The 26,106-nt window shown below is 34.1% G+C and overlaps 2 protein-coding genes across 3 annotated transcripts in view; one reads left to right on the forward strand and one right to left on the reverse strand.

Annotated features, from left to right (window-relative positions):
* The window catches only part of LOC144849637 (uncharacterized), a 123,173-nt gene that overhangs the window by 3,467 nt on the left and 93,600 nt on the right, over positions 1-26,106 (reverse strand). The window lies entirely within an intron of this gene.
* On the forward strand, positions 72-25,720 carry LOC144849641 (uncharacterized). Of its 2 annotated transcripts, XM_078706621.1 has the most exons (6): positions 72-242; positions 1,039-1,217; positions 6,955-7,090; positions 15,015-15,169; positions 15,933-16,102; positions 25,279-25,720. In XM_078706621.1, exons 1-5 carry the CDS (start codon positions 82-84, stop codon positions 16,067-16,069), a joined length of 768 nt encoding a protein of 255 aa, XP_078562747.1. In that variant the 5' UTR covers positions 72-81; the 3' UTR covers positions 16,070-16,102; positions 25,279-25,720. The 2 variants fall into 2 exon arrangements, with proteins under 2 accessions (XP_078562747.1, XP_078562749.1); XM_078706623.1 differs by lacking the exon at positions 15,933-16,102 and having other exon boundaries at positions 25,133-25,720.

The following is a 26,106-nucleotide window of genomic DNA, read 5'->3' on the forward strand; positions in this document are numbered from 1 at the left end:
AGTTTACGCCCTCTATAAGTTCAAGGAGTTGAATTTTAAAGTTTGGTATAAATTATAGAGGGTGGAAACGCTCGAGTCGACATGGCTTCAGCCACCAGTACCTCTGGCCAACTATATGCCAGTAAATGTTATAATGTTTCCTTTGATAAAGAGTTTGCGATTCTTAATATGAATTATGGTGAAAATAGATTTAATAGTTATTCATGTAAAGCACTAAAACACTGCTTAGAAGTTGTTTTAGGGTAGGTTTTCGTCATATCATAATCATAATTTTTTTCCCTTTTCGGCGTACCTGGGAAAGATGGTGTATCACCTGACAACAGGCCTGTGTAAGGCAGGACTTTGAACTTAACAACGGGCTAACATCCTACTTGAATCATGTTACACTTTCTTGATTTAATTATATATATTTTTTTTATAATAATAAATGCCTAATGTTACAGTTACAGAATCTAGTATGGATTAATTTAATATTCTTTAATTATTTTGCCAACATGCAGTAAAGTAGGGCTATATTAAATTATTTAATAATATTGAACTTGAAGAAAGTTAAATGGATTAACATAAATATAGTATAGATATTAATAATCAAGTATTTAAATATGCGTAAAATCCATTACCGGCTTGGTAGACTAATTGGATTGAACTGAAGAAAAACTTGATCATGTCATTAGCCCAATGATGTATTCAAGCCAGGCAAAATCATATACATTTATTTTCATTTTGAAAGATGATTAATATTATAAATTCTAATATACTTATAACCCATTTTTTGTTAAATATTATTTTATTATCCATGAACCATTTGGTCTCAAATGGGTTAAATATGTAATTTTTGCCCCCAAACACCTCATTCTTATTTTTTATTACTACAGACTTTAATAACTCCAAATACTGTATAGGAATCTTGGTATTCCAATTGTGTTGTCAATACTAAAACAGAATTTGGATCCTTTTTGGACCTCAAGAAAAGTCTTATTTTGTCTTATAAACTCATTGATGAAGAAAAATTGATTTAAATTTATTTAATTTCTATAGTAACCCGGACACAAAGGCATTGATTGTTACCGGAAATGGCAAGTTCTTCAGCAATGGTTTAGATCTGAAATGGATGAGCGAGTCTACGCTCGAAGACGTCAATGATTGTGTTGAGAATTATCGAGACGTTTTACTTCAAATATTACTTTTCCCAATGCCAACAGTTGCTGCAATTAATGGTATGAAATTTTCTTTTGTTCTGTCTACACTATCAAACTTTATGTGACAAGAAAATGTGCCCATATATGGACAGGATGATGTCACATCACTACTAGACAGGCAGCCCAGAGACATTTGGTTAGATGAGCTAGGTACCAATATCTGACTATTTAAGTGTGTTGGTGGTCACTTGAAGTCAAAGAAAATGGGAGTCTGCCGGGTACCCCCTGCTGCGTCTAGACCGGGGGACTCCGAAAGGTGCTAAAAAATCGGCACCGGTTAGATGAGAGAGATACCACCTAATTTTACCACCATGGGATGCCCATTGGCATCCTTATACCAGTATCACAAACGACAGACTTTTTGTCTGCTGCAATAGGCCCGCCAGACCCCCCGAGGGAGGGCCTAAAATAGCATAGATGAGTGAGGTACCACTCAAAATTAATGCCAAATGAACAAGTTGTGTTCATACAATACTAAATGGATAACTACTGACTAATTGTCTGCTGCACCGCAAGTACCAGACACCCTAAAGTTAGACTAGAGACCATTATTATTAGCCTTGGCAATATGCCTAATATTTAAAAGGAATGAATATAGGCTATATTTCGTTTGTCGATGAATTTTTGAATCCATGTGTGAATGATTGATCCATTAGAGGTAATCTGTGATGGCTCTAGTAACACTGCTATGCATGGGTAATTTGTGAATAGCGTAGTATGCTACATACACGAGCCTAGATAGGGAAGATCTGTACTGTAGTTCATTGCGAGAGGAGGGGGAAGTCCGGTAATGTGTCATGAAAAATGTAACAAGCCAGAGATGAAATAAAATCACTAACATTTAGCTGATTGTCGTTGTTTTAGTCGTCGTCAGAAGTTTATCGACCGACATCTATTTCTCATGTGTAGTAGAGCTTTTCTTTGATTGAATAATATTGTTTGTATTATAACACAAGTTCATTTTGGATTTTCAGTAAATTACCAATGGTTTATTCAAAGTAAAACTGTAACTAATCCCTCACTATTCAATCAAAATGTTATTGTTATACTACTATATTGTTGAAAAATGGATTGCGTGATATGAAAATGGATTGATAGTAAAACGTAATAAAGATACGTTCTTGTCTGGTTATTAGGTATTCATGCTCTGATGAAGCAGAGGATTATTTTTATAGTGTTCCATTTAAAAAAAAATTAATACAAAGAAATATTTTGGTTGTGAAGGTCGTTTTAACAATTAGGCTATAAAATTACCTTTACCAGTCTAAAGGGAAAATAGTTTAAGAGTTTCACTTAAAACTTATATAAAAGCCAAATAATAAATACTTTTCAATGCATGAGATTGTTGGAATCTACCTAAAACATATTTTACTGACTAAACACTGTAGTTTTACAGAAATAACTTTAAATACCTTTTTTCTAGGGACAGTACAACATACTGAACTATTTATAGGCCTACTGTAGTACTGTACAATTTTAAGTTAAAAAACCATCTGTTGCCCAATACTTTTTAGAAGAGTATAATAATAATTTGTAACATAATGTGGTTATTATGTACTATTAACATTTAAACATAATTTTGACCAAACCCAGTAGTATTAAATAAATAACCTTTACAATGAAAGTTTTGCCCAATGCTTTTTAGAAGAGTATAATAATTATTTGTAACATAATGTGGTTATTATGTACTATTAACATTTAAACATAATTCTGACCAAACCCAGTAGTATTAAATAAATAACCTTTACAATGAAAGTTTTCTTTTTATTTAAATATTTCTTTGTTTTATATACATATAAATCCAAAGGAAAATTACTGAAAAATGACAATACTGTGGGTATCAGTGGCTGGATCTGAATGGATACAAAAAAAAGCGAAAAGCTAAATCAAAACGATAAAGTAAAACAGCCAGAGAAGTTAGCAGAGCTACTCTCGGCAACATTATACAATTTGTAAGTAAAAAACAGTAGTTGTAGCCAAATTCTTAATTAGAAGAGTATATTAATATATTTTCAACAAGTACTGTAGCCCAATGCTTATAATAAAAGATTATACTAATTTTAAATTACCTTTTTTAATAGATCAGTACTACATAACTAGCCCAATGCTTATTAGAAGAGTATATTAATCATTATTTTGAACAAAGTTTGTGTATTAAATAAATAACTTTTACAATAAACTGGTTTCCAGAATCGGCATTACCCGAAAACCTTTTTGAAGATGTACCTGTGAGTGTTAGCGAAACCAACGAAGATGATATAAGTTCTGGGCCGAATGGAGCGATGACACTGACAGTGTTCTGTTTTTAGAAATTAGAAATTTACAGAATAATTCATAATTCTCCCGTTATACCGTTTTTATGCTTTTTATTTAATATAAATGTTTATATGTCCATGTCAATACAATTATCCAACTCTCACTAATGCAGCAAGGGCTACAATATAATATTTACCTTAACATATACGTTTAAATAGTAATATCCAGTATTTCGAGAGAGAAAAAAAATATATTAAACACAATAATTATTATAAATACTTTTAATACTTTTACCGAGTTTGGTCAGTAATATGTACATCTAAACATATTTTATTGTTAATAGTAGATTCCATTATAAAAATATTAAATATACTATTTTAATCAGCATTGGGTTACAGTACTTTTATTGTAAAAGTTATTTATTTAATACACAAACTTTGTTCAAAATAATGATTAATATACTCTTCTAATAAGCATTGGGATAGATATGTAGTACTGTATCTATTAAAAAAGGTACTTAAACAAAATTAGTATAATCTATATACTGTAATAAGCATTGGGCTACAGTACTTGTTGAAAATATATTAATATACTCTTCTAATTTGGCTACAACTACAGTTTTACAGTACATTATATATAATATAATATAACAAAGAAATATTTAAATAAAAAGAAAACTTTTATTAGGTTATTTATTTAATACTACTGGGTTTGGTCAGAATTATGTTTAAATGTTATTAATAGTAATAACCACATTATGTTACAAACTAGATTTAATTCGTCACTATGACGAATTATAGGTTATATGCATTGATTTAAATAAAGATAATTGATTGATTTAAGATATATTGATTGATTGATTTTCTCAGAATTGTTAGTTAATTATAATATATTATAGGATCTTGCTAACGCAAATACAATAGCCGGTATCATAATCCTTCTGCGTATATAATGTCATAAACCACATTTGTGTTTTTATTTAGATTTCATTATAAATCATGTGTATAATCTATACACTAAGAAATACAATTGAACAAACAATACGGATAATAAAAAGAAATCTTATTTCGTTTCGTTTCCCAAGGTGAGACTCGAACTCGGTACCTTGAATGCTATAGACACGAGCAAAGACCACCGAGCCATACACAACTGACTAAAGTTATGGAAAGATTCCTCCGTGTATTTACTATGCAGTAACCACTTTGGTGCAGATAGATTATTACATACCGCAATGAATTATAATGTTTTACTATGATGACATCTTTAAAAATTTTAAAAAATGATGCACTGTCAAACTATATACTTTTAACTTTAATATATGAACTTCTTAAGGAAGAAAGTTAATGTTAAGTTTGTTATTTCGGCCCAAGAAAATGTTATAATTTGATTGATTGTCATAATTAATTTTTTTAAATTCAATATGCAATTAATGATGACTTAATCAACTTTTGTTCTCTTAATTTGATAATAAATCATACATATGATACATACACTTCAAGAAAATGAAATAAAAAATAGGTGTTCCCCAGCATTCTGACGATATATATTAATTTTAAAATTTAGCATATTTTCACTATTTTGTTAACTTATACGTGCGTAGCCTGTCACTTTTGACGTGCTTGTATAACGCAATTTCGAGTTGAAAAGTGAATCAAATATGATGATATTATTAAAGAAAGGTTGTAAAACAGAAATCGGGCAAAAATAGTGCGCATTAACGTTTAACGCGCAGTGCGCGTGCAAAATTCTGCGCACTCGTGGCAATTTTTTAAACGCTTAAAATTGCCTGAAACGTACTCTAATTTCATCGAAAATAAATTTTGACAAGTTTAAAACTTTTAAGCGCGCGTACGCATGCGTTATATGCGCTACGCACGTAATTATATTGCCATATGATGAAATATGACCTGAAATTTATGAGTACCAAATTTTGTTTAAAAGTGATTCATGCTTGTGAAGATATGATTACAAACGTGATTTCATTAAATCGCGCGACCGCGTAATTTATGATTGCGCACCGTGAAAACATAACCACATCGATTCCTGGCCATAAGGAATATACTCTAAAAAATTGACTTAGCTAGATGAAACTGATGCCAAGATAATTCACGGACAAAATAGTGCTAAGGAAAGAATAAATAAATAAAGATCCTGACAGAATCAAGAGGTTATATGCATATCATGCATATAACCTAATAAAGATTTTGACAGAATCAAGAGGTTATATGCATGATAATGCATATAACCTAATTACGGTATTATTATTATACTCTTCTAAAAAGCATTGGGCAACAGATCGTTTTTTTTTTACTTAAAATTGTATGTACAGAAGGCCTATAAATAGTTCAGTATGTTGTACTGTCCCTAGAAAAAAGGTATTTAAAGTTATTTCTGTAAAACTACAGCGTTTAGTCAGTAAAATATGTTTTAGGTAGATTCCATTATTTGGCTTATAGTTTTCCCTTTAGAATGGTAATGGTCATTTTATCTTCATTGATGGGATATATTTTCAATTGTTTTGTGTTATAGTTTGATTAAAGTTAAACTTTATTCAATTAAACATGTTGTTTTGGGTTTTTTTTGCTGCTGGTGGTATCTACAATATCTAAGGTAGGCTATACTTGGGGTAAATGGGGTCTCTGGTCGAACTTTAGAGGAGTCTACCAGGGCCAAGGCAGTGTACAGATAGTCTGTAATAGGTCATTTGGTATTGCTTACAATGTGCTAAATCATATAACATTGGTTGCTGGTGGTATCTACAATATCTAAGCTGGGCTAGTTGGGGAAAGGGGGGTCGCTAGTCTAACTTTAGAGGAGTCTGCAAGGGCCAAGGCAGTGTACAGATAGTCTGTAATAGGTCATTTGGTATTGCTTACATTGTGCTAAATCATATAAAATTGGTTGCTGGTGGTATCTACAATATCTAGGCTCGGCTAGTTGGGGAAGCGTGGTCTCTAGTCTAACTTTAGGGTGTCTGGCACTTGCGGTGCAGCAGACAATTAGTCTGTTGTTATCCATTTCGTATTGTATGAACACAACTTGTTCATTTGGCATTAATTTTGAGTGGTACCTCACTCATCTATGCTAGCCCCATTTTAGGCCCTCCCTCGGAGGGTCTGGCGGGCCTATTGCAGCAGACAAAAAGTCTGTCGTTTGTGATACTGGTATAAGGATGCCAATGGACATCCCATGGTGGTAAAATTAGGTGGTATCTCTCTCATCTAACCGGTGCCGATTTTTTAGCACCTTTCGGGGTCCCCCCGGTCTAGACGCAGCAGGGGGTACCCGGCAGACTCCCAGACCCCCAACACACTTAAATAGTCAGATATTGGTACCTAGCTCATCTAACCAAATGTCTCTGGGCTGCCGGTCTATACCATATTTGGGCATATCACTACCATATTTGGGCACAACAAATAATAAATAATCTTTTGTTTTTTATGATTAAAAAATAAATTGATTGAATTGACTAATTTTCTATTTTTTCTGACGACGACAGGTCACGCTTTTGCAGGAGGTGCCCTTCTAGCGTTTGCCTTTGATTATCGTGTGATGCGTAAGGACCGTGGATGGCTCTGCCTGCCTGAAATCGACCTCAAACTACAGTTTTCACCTTTTATGATACAGTTAGCCAAGTAAGAACTTAATATTATTTAATAGTACTTTCAATAAATTGTAATGTGTCGTCAATAGGTGTATATTGCGATCTATCAGATTACATTGTGATCTATCAGAGTTATATTGCGATCTATCAGAGTTATCAGGGGTCCTATTTAATCGTATACAATATCCATATTTATACGTTATAGAAGTCCAGTCTGGAAGAGAATATTTGTAAATTGGCAGAATGAACAGCAGTCACCAATAGGCCTACTATACCACCCACAGATAAATGTAGATAGGTTTCTGAGCATGCACAGAATGAATTTCTGATTGACTAGTTGCTTGTGGTGTGCGTGTCATGAGAGCAGGGAGATGTATCTCTCTCCTGATGAGAGGTACGACAGGAGACCAACACACACTGTGTTCGGGAAAAACCCATCATATGGGTTGTCGATTTGTTCATAATTATTGCGTTTTTCCATAATTTACGGACCCAAAACTTGTTAGGCTTAGTCATAAAGTAGTTACAGAGTTGCAGGGCATTTTATCATTGCTGAATGTTTTGATGTTAGCCTAATTGTTAAAATTGTAACAAAATTTATTTTAAATGGAATGCTACAAAAATAATCTTCCGCTTTATCACTGCATGAATACCTAATAATCAGATAAGAACGTATCTTTGTTTAATTTTACTATCAATCAATTTTCTTATCATGCAATCCATTTTTCAACAAAACAGTAAAGGCCTAATATTAATATAAATAATTGAGGGATTGGTTACAGTGTTGAATTTGAATAAACCATTTGTAAGCCTAACCTTTTTCAATTTACTGAAAATCCAAAATGTACTTTATGTTATAATACAAACAAAATAATTATTAAGAAATGCTCTACTACACATAAGAAATAGATGTCGGTCGATAAACTTCTATCACAACGACAATCAGCTAAATGTATTCATGATTTTATTTCATCTCTGGCTTGTTACATTATCATGACACATTACCGGACTTCCCCTTCCTCTCGGAATGAACGGCAGTACAGATCTTCCCTATCTAGGCTCGTGTATGTAGCCTACTACGTCATTCACAAATTACCCACGCATAGCAGTGTTACTAGCACCATCACAGATTACCTCTAATAGATCAAGCATTCACACATGAACTTTGCGTCAAAAAAAAAAATTCATCTACAAACAAATTATAGTCTATATTCATTCCTTTTAAATATTAGGCATATTGCCAAGGCTAATAATCGCTTTTAGACAGGCAGCCCAGAGACATTTGGTTAGATGAGCTAGGTACCAATATCTGACTATTTAAGTGTGTTGGGGGTCACTTGAAGTCAATGAAAATGGGAGTCTGCCGGGTACCCCCTGCTGCGTCTAGACCGGGGGGACCCCGAAAGGTGCTAAAAAATCGGCACCGGTTAGATGAGAGAGATACCACCTAATTTTACCACCATGGGATGCCCATTGGCATCCTTATACCAGTATCACAAACGACAGACTTTTTGTCTGCTGCAATAGGCCCGCCAGACCCCCCGAGGGAGGGCCTAAAATGGGGCTAGCATAGTGAGTGAGGTACCACTCAAAATTAATGCCAAATGAACAAGTTGTGTTCATACAATACTAAATGGATAACAACAGACTAATTGTCTGCTGCACCGCAAAATCCAAAATGCTCACTGTATCCTGATTGTGGACCCTAATATGTATGGTAATCAACACAGATGATATTTACACATGAGTTGTGGCTAAAAGAAACATATTAACTAACTTTTTGTTAATTAATTATTAATTATTGTGGACTTGATCTTGTTAATGAATATAGTTAAGTTACAGAGGTACACATTGGATCAAAAGTGATGAGTGCATTTCTTACATAAATACTAGTAACTGTGTCTTAGCAGGAATGCATTCGTAAGTCATCATAAATAAATACATTCATTGTTTAAAGACCCCTTCCCTGCAATTTTGGACGTTTTTTGGAAAATAATACATATATATCACTTTAAAAACATTAAACCATGTCATTCCTTGTCTTAAATGTACGTTTTATGGTAAATTATGATAAAAAGTGAGAAACAATGCACTACCTAAGTAGCTCGCGGCGATCGACCTCTCGTGGACGGTCTTAGGCCTAGCCTAGCTAGGCTTAGTTTTGTAGGCCTAGCTGGTAAACATCGGTAACGTACGAACATCGTACGCTAGCTATATACCTAGCCTGGCGTTGTATAGTTGCTGCATTAATTGTCTTTCTATTTTTGCCAGACTCCGTTGATACAAATTGGGGAAAACCCAGTATTTTCGCTGAAAAGTTAGGAGTCTTCCATTTGTTTTGGCCTCACAATCGATCGAAAAGTGGGCGAATTACAGGTGAAAAACAAAAATATCAATCCGCGAGCAATGCATTTTGGGATTTATAGCGGGCCGCTATAATTATTAGAATCGACTTATTTTTCACATTTTTAACCGTTTAACGACGAAAAAAGTTATCGCAATAAGACCATATAGTATTATTTTTACATTAAATATAGTTTGTGATCTTAAATTAGATCTAAAAAACGTAGGGAAGGGGGCTTTAACTGTTAGGCTATAATGTATATTAATTAAATAAAACCATACTGTTGTCTTGCCATTTCAAAAAGAAATTATGTTTAAAAACAATTTTTTAGAAAAACTGTTTACAATTGTGTTACTGTATATATGCAGAACAGAATGTTTGGAGACAGAGAGATTCGCTCATTATTATAATGTATCGTCTTTGGTCATCATTCTGTATATAAAGTATTTGTATGATAACCAAGAATAAATAGAATACAATTAAGTTATATTGATAATAACAAACAATTTGTTTGTATGTTCCTGGCAAAAGTATTATTTTTAGTAATGTTTAACCAATGTACTAGCTATAACATTAAGAACTATAGACCTATTGTTAAAGATAGCTTATCATTTTTCTAAATCAAAATGTATATATTAGGCCTATTCATAGTAAGATTTAGTTTATATGTTTGGATAAAATGGTGAATACAATATTGTATATTATGTATCTGTTTCTGGGCAGCCCATCTCATCGTTTTCTTTTTAGGATTTTGGCATCTTAATTTGTTCATATTGTTGTTATCTTATTTATTGACAAAGATTAACTTTATTCGTCAACATTTTTTTTTCAACTGTGAAAAGAAAAATAAACTTGAATTGAATAAATGCTAATTGTCAAGAGAGAAAAACTGAAATGGAATCAGAGTTAATGTATACTGTCGTACTTAACTTGTTCAGTACAGTGTATTGCAATATACTTTACAATGAACCACTCGAATGATAATATAAATAATGTGAAAAAATAAAGAAGTATAATGCAGAAGATGTTCTCATTCATCAGGGGAAAATTGACACCTATCCATGGGTAACAAGTGTTCCTGTTATTGTAGAATAATTGTTTTGCATAAATTTTTCTAACACCAATGGTTTAAACGTTTTAAAATTCACAACTCGTATTGTCTGTGTTTTAATCGGTGTTTTAAATGACACGTTATATAAAAGTCCCATACATGCTTTATCAGGCCTATTACTATGTTGTTGATGCATTACTTGTTGTCAATCCGTTTTCATCAGGCAATTCACAGAAGCTACCCCATAATGTTGCACCTAGAACAATTGGCGTTTAGTTTTTGTACACTACCTTTCAATAATATCGATACTGGGCCATATGGTTTGATTGATGTTATTTACAATTCAAACGTTTCGGTGGCATAACTAATTGTGGGTCTGAAGAGGCGAATTACCCTATTTTATATATATCCAACCCAATAAGTTTCAAGTGGAACTTATATTCTTCATCAGATTTATTATTTATATTGTTAATTTAGTGCCTATTATAAAAATGTAATATTGGATTATTATTTATTTATTATATATTGACTATAATAATAAACATTTGAATTATAAGTTAACGTATATGTTAAAGTAAATATTTTTTTACTTAAAATTGTACAGTACAGTAGGCCTATAAATAGTTCAGTATGTTGTACTGTCCCTAATTTGGCTTATATAAGTTTTAAGTGAAACTCTTAAACTATTTTCCCTTTAGAATGGTAATGGTCATTTTATCGTCATTGATGGGATATATTTTCAATTGTTTTGTGTTAGTTCGATTAAAGTTAAACTTTATTCAATTAAACATGTTGTTTAGTGGGGTTTTTTTGCTGCTGGTGGTATCTACAAAAAGGTAGGCTATACTTGGGGTAAATGGGGTCTCTAGTCGAACTTTAGAGGGGTCTGCCAGGGCCAAGGCAGTGTACAGATAATCTGTAATAGGTCATTTGGTATTGCTTACAATGTGCTAAATCATATAACATTGGTTGCTGGTGGTATCTACAATGGGCTAGTTGGGGAAAGTGGGGTCTCTAGTCTAACTTTAGAGGGGTCTGCCAGGGCCAAGGCAGTGTACAGATAGTCTATAATAGATCATTTGGTATTGCTTACAATGTGCTAAATCATATAACATTGGTTGCTGGTGGTATCTACAATATCTAAGCTGGGCTAGTTGAGGAAAGGGGGGGTCTCTAGTCTAACTTTAGAGGGGTCTGCCAGGGCCAAGGCAGTGTACAGATAGTCTGTAATAGGTCATTTGGTATTTCTTACAATGTGCTAAATCATATAACATTGCTGGTGGTATCTACAATATCTAAGCTGGGCTAGTTGGGGGAAGGGGGGTCTGTAGTCTAACTTTAGGGTGTCTGGCACTTGCAGTGCAGCAGAAAATTAGTCTGTTGTTATCCATTTAGTATTGTATGAACACAACTTGTTCATTTGGCATTAATTTTGAGTGGTACCTCACTCATCTATGCTAGCCCCATTTTAGGCCCTCCCTCGGGGGGTCTGGCGGGCCTATTGCAGCAGACAAAATGTCTGTCGTTTGTGATACTGGTATAAGGATGCCAATGGGCATCCCATGGTGGTAAAATTAGGTGGTATCTCTCATCTAACCGGTGCCGATTTTTTAGCACCTTTCGGGGTCCCCCCGGTCTAGACGCAGCAGGGGGTACCCGACAGACTCCCATTTTCATTGACTTCAAGTGACCCCCAACACACTTAAATAGTCAGATATTGGTACCTAGCTCATCTAACCAAATGTCTCTGGGCTGCCGGTCTATTTGTCCATAATTATTGCGTTTTGTCGGGGGTTTTCCATAATCTAACTAAGGCCAATTTTTAGGCCAAATCATAATTGTGCGTATAGTTTTGTATTTCCGATGCGTGTAGTACCCTATTTATCTTCACTTCCGTACGTCCGTAAATATTAGGCCGAATTTCCGTAGTAATTTATGGACATTCCGAAATTTGAACCGCGTTATACCGGTAGCAGAGCAAAGTTTGCATCTTTCTGCAAATGTCCTATCATTTGTTTTATTTTGGAGTGTGGTTTAAACACTTTTGTAAAGTTTATAGTGGATAAATAAAAATGAATTTTGGAAATTGTGCTTTTAACATCTGGCTTTATTTAGCATTTAATTCAAAATAATACAACTTCACGTTTTGCTCAATATAATATAGCTGCAGCAACTTTTAAAAAAATTTACATTAATTGAGTATAGTTATTTGAATGTATTACCGTACCAGAAGTACCTTCATCGGGGACTTCCCTGTGAACGAAAAAAAATGTTATCCTATATTTTTAGTCGCGTATGTTTTATTACCGGCGGAATAATATAGGCTACAATCCTCTGTTTGCTAGCGCACTATAGAGTGAGTGACATTTCCGGCGAACTAGAGGTGCAATTTATCATGACTTTTACGTGCGAGAGTACCATTTGCGGCCATCTAGGGGTGTCATTTAACAATTTGCTTGCTCAAATACTCAGTGTCTACAGCCCTGGAGTCTCTGCGACTGCCCCCGGTTATATTGCGATCTATCAGAGTTATATTGCGATATATTAGAGTTACATTGCGATCTATCAGAGTTACATTCCGGTTTCTCAGAGTTCTATTGCGATTTAGCTTTTCTGCATTCAATCGCAAAAATTGATAGATTGATTTTAAATGTCTATTCTGCTTTTAACTGTATTTTATAAAATTCTTTTTTCTTTTTATTCATTCATTCATCAGTGGAAAATTACTTCCATTTATTGTAATTTGCATATAAAATATACATAGAAATTATATTTGCTTTGAGATATACAAAAACAGATTTTAGAACAACTAACAATTACAAAGTTTCACATCACTCATACGGTATACTGACAAGCATTCAGTGCCCCAATGGTAGCTGGATAAAAGCTTTTATGAAACCTATTTGTACGAGAGATGATGGACCGGTAACATCTACCACCTACGTAACACCTCAAATACATTATGCATGGGATGAGTAGAATCTTGCAATATAGAATTTTATGCCATTTTGTAACGTCACACACGTACGTATGAAATGTTTAACGAAAATAATTATATACAGAGTTTGTTGTATTTAAGTATGTATTATTCATTTTGACTGAATAAATTAATCAACAACTGTCTTTCTATCAAAATTTCTCCATGCAAACAGATGTTTTTTATTTATTTAAACATAGTTTACTTTACACACTGTATATACAGTAAGCCGAGATAGATAAATGACACAGGTACAAATTCTCAGAAAAGACTGTTTTATGATGATAGGTGATCAAATTCGTGATAAAAATTGCTTTTATTCATCGGTACTAGACTGCAATACTGTGTATGGTGTAATGTACAGTATACAGTATAGGTTGTTTGCAATATTTTGTTTGATAATTATTTTATGACTGCTGAAGTAATAATAATAATTGACTATTCACCCGGTTTGAATCTGTAGCAATCACAAAATGTGGTCCAGAAACAAAACAGAAAATTTGTTTAAAAGAAACATGGAAAATTTAAATAATATTTACAAACAAAACAATAAAATAAATAATTGGGAGTACTTTAAGAAAGAATGTTTCTTTTGAGCAAAACTTAAATATTGTGATTGAAATGTAATTTAGAACATAAAGCTATAAAATAAAAAATAAAAAAATGTTATAGCTCCATTTTGGATCAACAATACTATATTTGTACTGCAATAATGTATGATTTTACTTTGAAACTTATTGTGTGTGGGTATATACAACATAGGCTAAATTGCCTCTTTTGACCCATAATCAGTTATGCTTTGAATCCCAACATGGTATTAAAATGGATAACATTTTGACCAATACTTGTCCAATTTTGCTTCAAAAACCTTTACAGATTTATGAGGCAGTAACAAATAATAACAATAAATAAACAGTGTGTATGATTATCCAACAAAACGCTTGCTAAATATTTGCATACATAAACAAGTTAAGTAAATAATCACAGAGACAAACATATACACAAGATGCTCTACACAAATAAAGTATTATTGGGAGTGGAGTTGTTCTGTCATAAGAAAAAAACCCCTTCATCTGACAGGATTTTGACCCAGGACACTAAGATTGGTAGCCAAGCATCTAAACCACCAATCTACAGCTCCACTTCAATATTGAGTTTTTAGTGGCAAAGCACATTAAAGATGTATTGTCCCCCAAAAACATGAAAAATGAAGATTAATTAAATCAGACTTTGAATAGGTTATTTTGTAGTTTCAATAAAGTTAATCACATCCGTAGAAAAAAAAATGGAAAAAATCATGTTTTCTCATATAAAATGACACAATAAATGGTCAAATTCAACCAAAAATCCATCCATCCAATTTGACTATTTTTTGCTTAAATTATAGTTTTTTTAGGTAAATAAATTTTTTTTGGATTCAATTTTGCTCTCAAAGTGGATAACTATTATGTGACATTAAAATGGCATATTCAAGAAAAAAAATGTAAAAAATCATTTTTTCAGTGGGACCATCTTTAATGTTTCTTGTTTAAAGATAAAATAATGAAAAGAAATTGTATGATGATTGATTCTTTTATTTAAAGATTGCGATTGAAATCAAACAAAGTAGCACGTGACGCCATTTTGTTTGGCAAACGATTTACCGGACCTCAGTGCTTGGAAGCTGATATTGTTGACGAGGTCGATGAAGTCAATAACCTAATATTGACATCTAAATCTATTGCAAAGAAATGTATTGGTAAGTAAATGCCTATATCAATCCCAGCGTACATACACAGCTGGAAGGAAACACAATACTTCCCTTCGTAAAACAAGCCAGTAGTTTTTTGACAATAGAGGCAAACATCATTATGAATTGTTAGTTAATCTGCATTAGTTCTCAAACCTGACAAGCAAAGTGGTATTCCTGCTGCTATTTTCAACATGGTTGTGTATACATAATCCACAAAGCTTTGTCTACACTATCAAACTTTATGTGACAACAAATGTGATGTGCCCATATATGGACATGATGATGTCATCACTACCATATTTCATTTCATATATTTCGTCTTTTATAAATAATAAAAATCACAAGGTACATAGCACTTTAGGGGGTAGACGGGATTGTCAAAAAGTGAAACAAAACACTATCGAGTGACTCTCCGACCCCCTAAAGTGTAAATATGAAATAAACTTAAATACAGAAAAAGTAACACAAAAATATACAACAGTTTAAAATAACATTTCACATTTCTTTGGGCACATCACACTTTTTTTTTTCAAACTAGTTTGATAGTGTAGACAGAGCTTTACAGTACACTATGTAGAACATGGAATTGGTACAGTAAATATAGCAAAACTAGTTTGATAGTGTAGACAGAGCTTAAGGATTTTAACATAAACAGAAATATGAATAATTCATATTTTGTTTGTTAAAATCATTGCTATATTTTCCACTTGTGCGGTCACTACCATTCAGTATGAAATCAATTATAATAATATATGTTTGATGATTACAGGTGGGAGGAAATTGGATCGTGATATGGTGCGAACGATGAAGGAGAATTTATATAATATTGATCAAAATACGTTGGTTAGTCCATCCAACAATAAAGAAAAAATTGATAAACTACGCAAAAAACATTCAAAATTGTAGATTGCAAACACCAGTCTGCTAGACTGGTGAACTCTGCAGATGGAACAAACAAAGGAAAGAGATTATAATGGTGTACAGAGTTGACGAGTTTAGTACTTGGAGTTCAGTTTCTGCTGCGGGCAATTAAGTGATTCAATCAATAAGGTTCTGTTTATGAAATTCCAAATGAACAGGTTTTGTTGAAACCGGTTTTTATAATTTATAACAAAAATCATGATGTAGCCTAATTTATAATCTGTAAATAATAATATATGATAATATAATAATAAATAAAACCAGAATAAATTAGGTTTTTTTAAATCATAATTTAAAATCGGTTGTTTTTTATAAAGGACATGTTTCTGGCAGGAAAATACGGTATTTAAATCTCGGTAGAAACAGGTCTAAATTATCTCCATTTTTTGGCCGCACAAATCATTCTTCTCAGAACATTGGTTAATAAAAACACCAAATTGATTGGGCGCTACTGCACTTTCGCACCTAAAACTGGGCGTTAGACTACACAGTCTCGCGCAGCGAGCAGGGAAATGTTTTTAAAATGGGTAAGCTCGAGAGAGATTGTGGTGCGAAAGTGCAGTAATACCATTGATTGGATGTTGGTACACCAATTACATGGTTAGCGCTGTAACTATATTTGATTGAAGGTGAATTTTGAAATCCTAGACTAAGATACAATGGAGATTGGATTCTGAGCTAAAAATAGAAAATCAAATCGAAAACTACAAATAAGAAACTAATATCGTAGTATTGATCTGCTTCTGTTCGCATTCAATTATTTGTTAGTTTCAAAACATTTTTCTTGATTTAAACTATTTTGGTCCCTTTGATCTTTTTTTTAATTTTCTTTTTTTTAATGTTTTTTGGGGGCAAAATCAAACTTATTTTTCTCTATAAGTAAAGTATATTTTTTCTTCGTTAATTTATGATAAAATGTGTAGTTTTTTATTTTCTCCAGTAAGACTAAAAATAGATGGTATAGTGTCAACAACAAAGAATAGATCTAATGACATAATTATTTATATTTTTTAATTGTTTATTCTCTTATTTTGTGGAATGCAAATATAAAATAAAAAGAAATATTGTGAACTTTATTACCAAACACAGTACTTGATGATATTTCTTAAAGATGTATTGTCCCACAAAAACACGAAGATTTGATAAATAGACCATTTTTCCATCGAAAAAAATAAAAAAAACAATGATTTCACTTACAAAATAAAAAAAATAGAATATTTTTTACTTTAAATTACAATGTTTCAATAATTTTGTTGTCGATGCAATCTTTGGCCAAAGTTGTAACTATTATGTGACATTAAAATAGCATATTCAGCAACAAAAATTTATAAAAAAGAATATTTTTTTCAGGGGGACAATATATCTTTAACTTTATACATAAATAAAGTATATTTAAAAACTATCAACATTTTTAAGTGAATATATATTTAAAATGAAAAACAAAAATAACTGTGTTATTATAGTTTAGCTATAAATTAAAAAAATTATGAAACGATTTAATAACTGAAACCAGCATAATTAATCGAGAGTGTAATTCTGGTTTTTTTTAAATGTGTCTGCCTATTATTAATATTTTTCTCGTTAATAATAGATAGCATTGATATCCGAACTAATACTGTTACAAGAATTGGTTCCCCACCCCACAAGGACGTACGCGCACTGAATTCAACCAATCACAATGACAGATCATCCAAACTAATACGTCACAAGAATTGGTTCTCCATCCCACAAGGACGTAAGCGCACTGAATTCAACCAATCACAATGACAGATCATCCAAACCAATACTGTCAAAATAATTGGTTCCCCACCCCACAAAGACGTACGCGCAATGAATTCAACCAATCATAATGACAGATCATCCAAACCAATACGGTCACAAGAATTGGCTCCCCACCCCACAAGGACGTACGCGCAATAAATTTAACCAACCACAATGACAGACTATTCAAACCAATACTGTCACAAGAATTTGTTCCCTCACCCTGACGTCATAAATACTAACCCTGTCCTTTTATGTAGTAGGCCTACATTGTTTGGTAACCAATCTTATCACACCTGACCTATTAAATTCAACTAATTTCATATACTCTTCTGGTATATTGTGTTTATTCTCAAATGACCCTTTTTCGTAATAATGAAACGGCAGAGCATGGCCAGATTCCGTCTGATTGAAGGGATAAAACCCGTACATTGAAATCTTCTTACAAGCTGAAGCGGCGACGGCGTGTAGATAAAGACCGCTCGATGGTGTCTTCGTTGTATTCCAAAATCTAATAAAAAATAATCATAAAATGATATACTACGTGACTTTATAGACACGTAATCAGTGGCGTAACGGCTATGAGCGCTCACTGGTGGCTAGCTAAACCACCAAGGCCCCCGGAGCTTACAAGGGCCCCTGAGCAGGATCCGGAGGAGAAATAAGGCATTAAAATATGTTGAAAAATCATAAAAACGGCCTCCTTGGATGGGGCCACTTCGTCCCTAAACCAGGGGCCTCAAGCTTCTGCATTACGCCACTGCATGTAACGCGCGCGCGTCATCATCTTAACTTAAATTGTTTTAAGTTCAATGCGAACGTCACATGGAAGTCCCCGATGAAGGTACTTTTGGTACGGTAATACATTCTAATAACTGTACTCAATTAATGTAAATTAATTATCAATTAATAATTTTAAAAAGTTATACAAAAAATATGAAGCTGTTGCTTTAAACATATTGAGCAAAAGGTTAAATTGTATAATTTGGAATTTTAATTCATTTAAAAATGCTAAATAAAGTCAGATGTTAAAACCACAATTTCCAAAAATTCATTTTTATTTATCCACTATAAACTTTACAAAAGTGTTGTTTTAAACCACACTCCAAATAAAACAAAGAAAATAATGATAGGACATTTGCAGAAAGAAGCAAACTTTGCTCTGCTACCGGTATAACACGGTTCAAATTTCGGAACGTCTATAAATTACTACGGAAATTCGGCCTAATATTTACGAACGTACGGAAATGAAGATAAATAGGGTACTACACGCATCGGAAATACAAAACTATACGCACAATTATTATTTGGCCTAAAAATTGGCCTTAGATTATGAAAAACCCCCGGCAAAACGCAATAATTATGGACAAATCGATTATTAGCCTTGGCAATATGCCTAATATTTAAAAGGAATGAATATAGGCTATATTTCGTTTGTCGATGAATTTTTGAATTCATGTGTGAATGATTGATCCATTAGAGATAATATGTGATGGCTCTAGTAACACTGCTATGCGTGGGTAATTTGTGAATAGCGTAGTATGCTACATACACGAGCCTAGATAGGGAAGATCTGTACTGTAGTTCATTTCGAGAGGAGGGGGAAGTCCGGTAATGTGTCATGAAAAATGTAACAAGCCAGAGATGAAATAAAATCACTAACATTTAGCTGATTGTCGTTGTTTTAGTCGACGTCAGAAGTTTATCGACCGACATCTATTTCTCATGTGTAGTAGAGCGTTTCTTTGATTGAATAATATTGTTTGTATTATAACACAAGTTCATTTTGGATTTTCAGTAAATTACCAATGGTTTATTAAAGTCAAACTGTAACTAATCCCTCACTATTCAATCAAAATGTTATTGTTATACTACTATATTGTTGAAAAATGGATTGCGTGATATGAAAATGGATTGATAGTAAAATAAATAATAATTACTAAAGATACGTTCTTGTCTGGTTATTAGGTATTCATGCTCTGATGAAGCAGAGGATTATTTTTATAGCGTTCCATTAAAAAAAATTTATTACAAACAAATATTTTGGTTGTGAAGGTCGTTTTAACAATAAAGGCTAATATCAAAACCTTCAACAATGATAAAAAGTACGATCGTTTTGTTCAATGGTAGCATGATGCTGCATGAGAGTGTTTTTTTCCGGCCAATTAGAGGTGCCATTTATCATGAATGTTATGTGCCCTGGCCTTGACCCCTCTAAAGTTCGACTAGAGACCCCATTTACCCCAAGTATAGCCTACCTTAGATAGTGTAGATACTACCAGCAGCAAAAAAACCCACAAAACAACATGTTTAATCGAACTAACACAAAACAATTGAAAATATATCCCATCAATGACGATAAAATGACCATTACCATTCTAAAGGGAAAATAGTTTAAGAGTTTCACTTAAAACTTATATAAGCCAAATAATAAATACTTTTCAATGTATGAGGTTGTTGGAATCTACCTAAAAGCATTGGGCAAAACTTTCATTGTAAAGGTTATTTATTTAATACTACTGGGTTTGGTCAGAATTATGTTTAAATGTTAATAGTACATAATAACCACATTATGTTACAAATTATTATTATTACTCTTCTAAAAAGCATTGGGCAACAGATCGTTTTTTGACTTAAAATTGTACAGTACTACAGTAGGCCTATAAATAGTTCAGTATGTTGTACTGTCCCTAGAAAAAAGGTATTTAAAGTTATTTCTGTAAAACTACAGCGTTTAGTCAGTAAAATATGTTTTAGGTAGATTCCAACAACCTCATGCATTGAAAAGTATTTATTATTTGGCTTATATAAGTTTTAAGTGAAACTCTTAAACTATTTTCCCTTTAGAATGGTGATATATTTTCAATTGTTTTGTGTTAGTTCGATTAAAGTTAAACTTTATTCAATTAAACATGTTGTTTTGGGTTTTTTTTGCTGCTGGTGGTATTACAATATCTAAGGTAGGCTGTACTTGGGGTAAATGGGGTCTCTAGTCGAACTTTAGAGGAGTCTGCCAGGGCCAAAGCAGTGTACAGATAGTCTGTAATAGGTCATTTGGTATTGCTTACATTGTGCTAAATCATATAAAATTGGTTGCTGGTGGTATCTACAATATCTAGGCTGGGCTAGTTGGGGGAAGCGGGGTGTCTAGTCTAACTTTAGGGTGTCTGGCACTTGCGGTGCAGCAGACAATTAGTCTGTTGTTATCCATTTCGTATTGTATGAATACAACTTGTTCATTTGGCATTAATTTTGAGTGGTACCTCATTCATCTATGCTAGCCCCATTTTAGGCCCTCCCTCGTCTGTCTGGCGGGCCTATTGCAGCAGACAAAAAGTCTGTCGTTTGGGATACTGGTATAAGGATGCCAATGGGCATCCCATGGTGGTAAAATTAGGTGGTATCTCTCTCATCTAACCGGTGCCGATTTTTTAGCACCTTTCGGGGTCCCCCGGTCTAGACGCAGCAGGGGGTACCCGGCAGACTCCCATTTTCATTGACTTCAAGTGACCCCCAAAACACTTAAATAGTCAGATATTGGTACCTAGCTCATCTAACCAAATGTCTCTGGGCTGCCGGTCTATAATACATTTTTTAATTATCTTTTACTTTTGTGAAATATAAGGGCCTGAATCACACACTATTTCGCTTATATTTTTATTTATTTATAGCTTCCTGGTCTGCATTGTCACTCATGAGGACGATCAAAGCATATTGATCGAACCATTGAGAAACTCAACAGTTCTTTCATAATAATAATTATACGTGGTGTACCGCAGGCCTGAATAAAATCCCTGACAAGGAAATTAAATTGAATACAATGTACATTTTGTTCGGGGGACAATTATATCTTTGAATAAAGTACACATGACGGGTAAATACTGTAAACAATACACAAGAGCTGCATGGGAGAAACGGTTAGAACTTAAATCTCCCAATATATAGATTGTTTTTCTTTTGTATTGTTGCTTTTATATATGATTTTATACACCTGTGATAACAACTATAGGTCTTCAGTACCTGATGTTGAAACACAATGGTTTGTAATGTAAACTCTTTACTATATATTTTATGTTTATTTTTATATACCTTTTTAAATTATCAACTCAAACCTATGATACTGTAGGACAATTTAATACAGTACCTGTATTACCATGTTGATAATGATTTTTCTTTTATATTTTTGCAAATAGTTTAAGAACCTGTATCCGTCATATTATGTATTGTTTTGATGTACAGTATTATGTTAATTTGGATGCACCACTTCTGTGTGTGCCACCGATGTAAAGGTGTCATTTCCTAATAAATTATTTATTATTACTGGTTCAAGGTTATCTATATTCAAAAGAAGTGCACACCACGAATGCATTGAGTTTGTTACAATACATTTGTACTTTGATCGTGAGGTCGTAGGTTCGAATCCAAATTTCGTCGCTTGCTTAGGCGTGCGTGACACAAACTAAAGCGTGGTTCCCACTAGAACGTAACGCAGCGACGTATTGACGCAAAGTGCCGTATTGCGTAGGTTGCGTTACGTTGCGTCGCTAGTGGGAATCAAGCTTAATGCTTGGTTCCCACTAGAGACGCAACACAAAGACGTAACGCAACGTAAGTGAATTGACCAATCACAAACGATGGATTATTCGAACTGTCGCTTGTCTGGTTAACACGCTTGCGTTGCGTTTACGTCCTTTCGTTACGTTCTAGTGGGAACCAAGCTTATGATAGCGCAACGCAAGTAATTTGATTCAATCAAAATTCGTATTATTATTACTATAACCTTTTTGGAGCAACAGTCCATGAATTAAAGCCTACCTTAATATCGATGCTGCTGTTACATTAATATGAACATGTAGATCTGCTAGAGGCTGAGCTTTAATATTGTTACTGGAGTTGAATCCACTACTGCTTGATTAAAACAATAATATAAATGTTAATGTAATATTTATAGCCTACATTATACTTTGTGAGGCGCAGGCTCTCGCCCCCTTGGACTAGGCCATAGGTAGGAATCCAAAGCTCGTCGCTTGCTTAGGCGTGCGTGACACAAACTAAAGCGTGGTTCCCACTAGAACGTAACGCAGCGACGTATTGACGCAAAGTGCCGTATTGCGTAGGTTGCGTTACGTTGCGTCGCTAAACTAAACTAAACACTTACTAAAGCTTGGTTCCCACTAGAACGTAACGCAAGGACGTAAACGCAACGCAAGCGTTTTAACCAATGACAAGCGAAGTTATAGACAGTTAGCAATCACAAGCGAATAAGCCATCGCTTGTGATTGGTCAATTCACTTGCATTGCGTTACGTCCTTGCGTTGCGTCGCTAGTGGGAACCACGCTTAAAGCACGCAACGCAGCGACGTATTGACGCAAAGTTTCGTATTGCGTAACCACAAGTGAGAACCGACGACGCAACAGTGCTGCAAACATAGCAGGTTTGATTTCACGCACAGGGCGTTTGCCTCAGTCCACACATGGGTAGGCCTACAAGGTAAGGTCAAAACACAATTTTGCGCTGATTACTGGCTGCAATAGGAGTTCCAGACGTGTTTGATCCAAGGACGTAACGCAACGCAACGTGATTTGACCAATCTCAAGCGATGGATTATTCGAACAGTCGCGTGTGATTGGTCAACTCGCTTGCGTTGCGTTCTAGTGGGAACCAAGCTTTAAGCGCGCGCCGCGTATACGCTCGATGTATTATTAAAGATTCGTTCCCACTAGGACGTAACGCAACGACGTAAGTAATTTAACCAATCACAAGCGATGGATTATCCGATTTTTCGCTTGTGATTGGTCAACTCGCTTGCGTTGCGCTTACGTGCTTGCGTAGCGTTAGGAACCAAGGTTAAGTAATAAAGTGAAGTTATAATTTTATAAGTTATAATGTTGAAGCCATACCTTGACATATGAGATACCGTTGTTGGAACATGCTTTTACTCTTCCCTGGTTTTTACTGTAACTGTTGTATAATTTACTGGATAAAACAATAAATAAACATTGATTTTTTTTTAAATTTTCATAACATAAAAAAACATTAATCAAGGTAGATTTACCTGATAGATCTACAATTTGTTCATTAAGCTTTCGTTCCCACTAGGACGCAAGCGAAACGTAAGGCTTGGTTCCCACTAGGACGTAACGCAAGGACCTAAACGCAACGCAAGCGGGTTGACCAATGACAAGTGTCAGTTCGAATAATCCATCGCGTGTGATTGGTCAACTCGCTTGCGTTGTGCTTACGTCCTTGCGTTGCCTCCTAGTGGGAACCAAGCTTAAGCGATTTGACCAATCACAAGCGATGCGTTGCGTATACGTCCTTGCGTTGCGTTCTAGTGGGAACCAAGCATTACTTTTCCACTTTTGGAAGCAACGAAAATAAGGGTGAAAAAACAAAAGGCGCGACTAATTTGATCATGGAGGTATAGGATGCCATGAATCACGTCACATACAGAACGTTCGTGATTGGTCGCGTTGTTGCGCCTAAAGCTCTGTCTACACTATCAAACTAGTTTAACAAAAAAAGTGTGATTTGTGCACAAATATGGTAGTGATATACCCAAATATGGTAGCGATATGACATCATCATATCCATATGACCACATCACATTTTTTTGTAGACAGCTTTATAAGACGTGTCTTCGTTACGTTGTTTAGGGCAAAAGCAATGCAGTTCAGTTTAGTTGTTTAGGACAACAATGTAGTTTGATCTATTGGTTGTAGGACAACAGAGGAATCGAATGCAGTTCAGTGTGGTTAGGACATAGTTAAACAGAGCAGTTTAGTTAGTTGTTTTAGAGCAAAATTAAACATTGCAATGATATGCATGTTTAGTTAGTTGTAGGACAAAATTAAACAGAGAAATGCAGTTCAGTTAGTTAATTTAGGACAAAATTAAACACAACAATGTAGTTTGATCTATTGGTTGTACGAGTGGGGAGGGGAGAGGAGGGCAAAGTGATGTATTGCGTAATCACAAGTGGGAACCGACGACGCAATAGTGCAAAAATAACAGGTTTGATTTCACGCAGGCGGGGGAAAACACAATTATTAGAAGGGCATTTTGTTACGTTGCGTCGGTTGCGTTACGTTGCGTCGCTAGTGAGAACCAAACTTTAGAGGCTCATCATAAATGAAGAGGGAGAATCTACAGTATTGCTAACGGCCTGGAATGCTTATATACAGAGTATACCTTACCTGATATTAACTTCTCGTATAGTTCCACTTGTGCGGTCACTACCATTCAGCATGAAATCAATTATAATAATATATGTTTGATGATTACAGGTGGGAGGAAATTGGATCGTGATATGGTGCGAACGATGAAGGAGGATTTATATAACATTGATCAAAATACGTTGGTTAGTCCATCCAACAATAAAGAAAAAAATGATAAACTACGCAAAAAACATTCAAAATTGTAGATTGCAAACACCAGTCTGGTAGACAGGTGAACTCTGCAGATGGAACAAACAAAGCAAAGAGATTATAATGGTGTACAGAGTTGACGAGTTTAGTACTTGGAGTTCAGTTTCTGCTGCGGGCAATCAAGTGATTCAATCAATAAGGTTCTGTTTATGAAATTCCAAATGAACAGGTTTTGTTGAAACCGGTTTTTATAATTTATAACAAAAATCATGATGTAGCCTAATTTATAATCTGTAAATAATAATATATGATAATATAATAATAAATAAAACCAGAATAAATTAGGTTTTTTTAAATCATAATTTAAAATCGGTTGTTTTTTATAAAGGACATGTTTCTGGCAGGAAAATACGGTATTTAAATCTCGGTAGAAACAGGTCTAAATTATCTCCATTTTTTGGCCGCACAAATCATTCTTCTCAGAACATTGGTTAATAAAAACACCAAATTGATTGGGCGCACTGCACTTTCGCACCTAAAACTGGGCGTTAGCCTACACAGTCTCGCGCAGCAAGCGGGGAAATGTTTTTAAAATGGGTAAGCTCGAGAGAGATTGTGGTGCGAAAGTGCAGTAATACCATTGATTGGATGTTGGTACACCAATTACATGGTTAGCGCTGTAACTATATTTGATTGAAGGTGAATTTTGAAATCCTAGACTAACATACAATGGAGATTGGATTCTGAGCTAAAAATAGAAAATCAAATCGAAAACTACAAATAAGAAACTAATATCGTAGTATTGATCTGCTTCTGTTCGCATTCAATTATTTGTTAGTTTCAAAACATCTTTCTTGATTTAAACTATTTTGGTCCCTTTAATCTTTTTTTTA

Source organism: Antedon bifida, chromosome 8 (genome assembly GCF_963402885.1).
Source record: "Antedon bifida chromosome 8, ecAntBifi1.1, whole genome shotgun sequence".
Taxonomy (NCBI): domain Eukaryota; kingdom Metazoa; phylum Echinodermata; class Crinoidea; order Comatulida; family Antedonidae; genus Antedon; species Antedon bifida.

Excerpts from the sequence above, each read along its gene's own strand:
- LOC144849641 (XM_078706621.1), top strand. The coding sequence starts at position 82 with ATGGCTTCAGCCACCAGTACCTCTGGCCAACTATATGCCAGTAAATGT. Across the intron at positions 243-1,038 it reads TGCTTAGAAGTTGTTTTAGG|TAACCCGGACACAAAGGCAT; the intron begins GTAGGTTTTCGT and ends TAATTTCTATAG. Across the intron at positions 1,218-6,954 it reads AACAGTTGCTGCAATTAATG|GTCACGCTTTTGCAGGAGGT; the intron begins GTATGAAATTTT and ends TGACGACGACAG.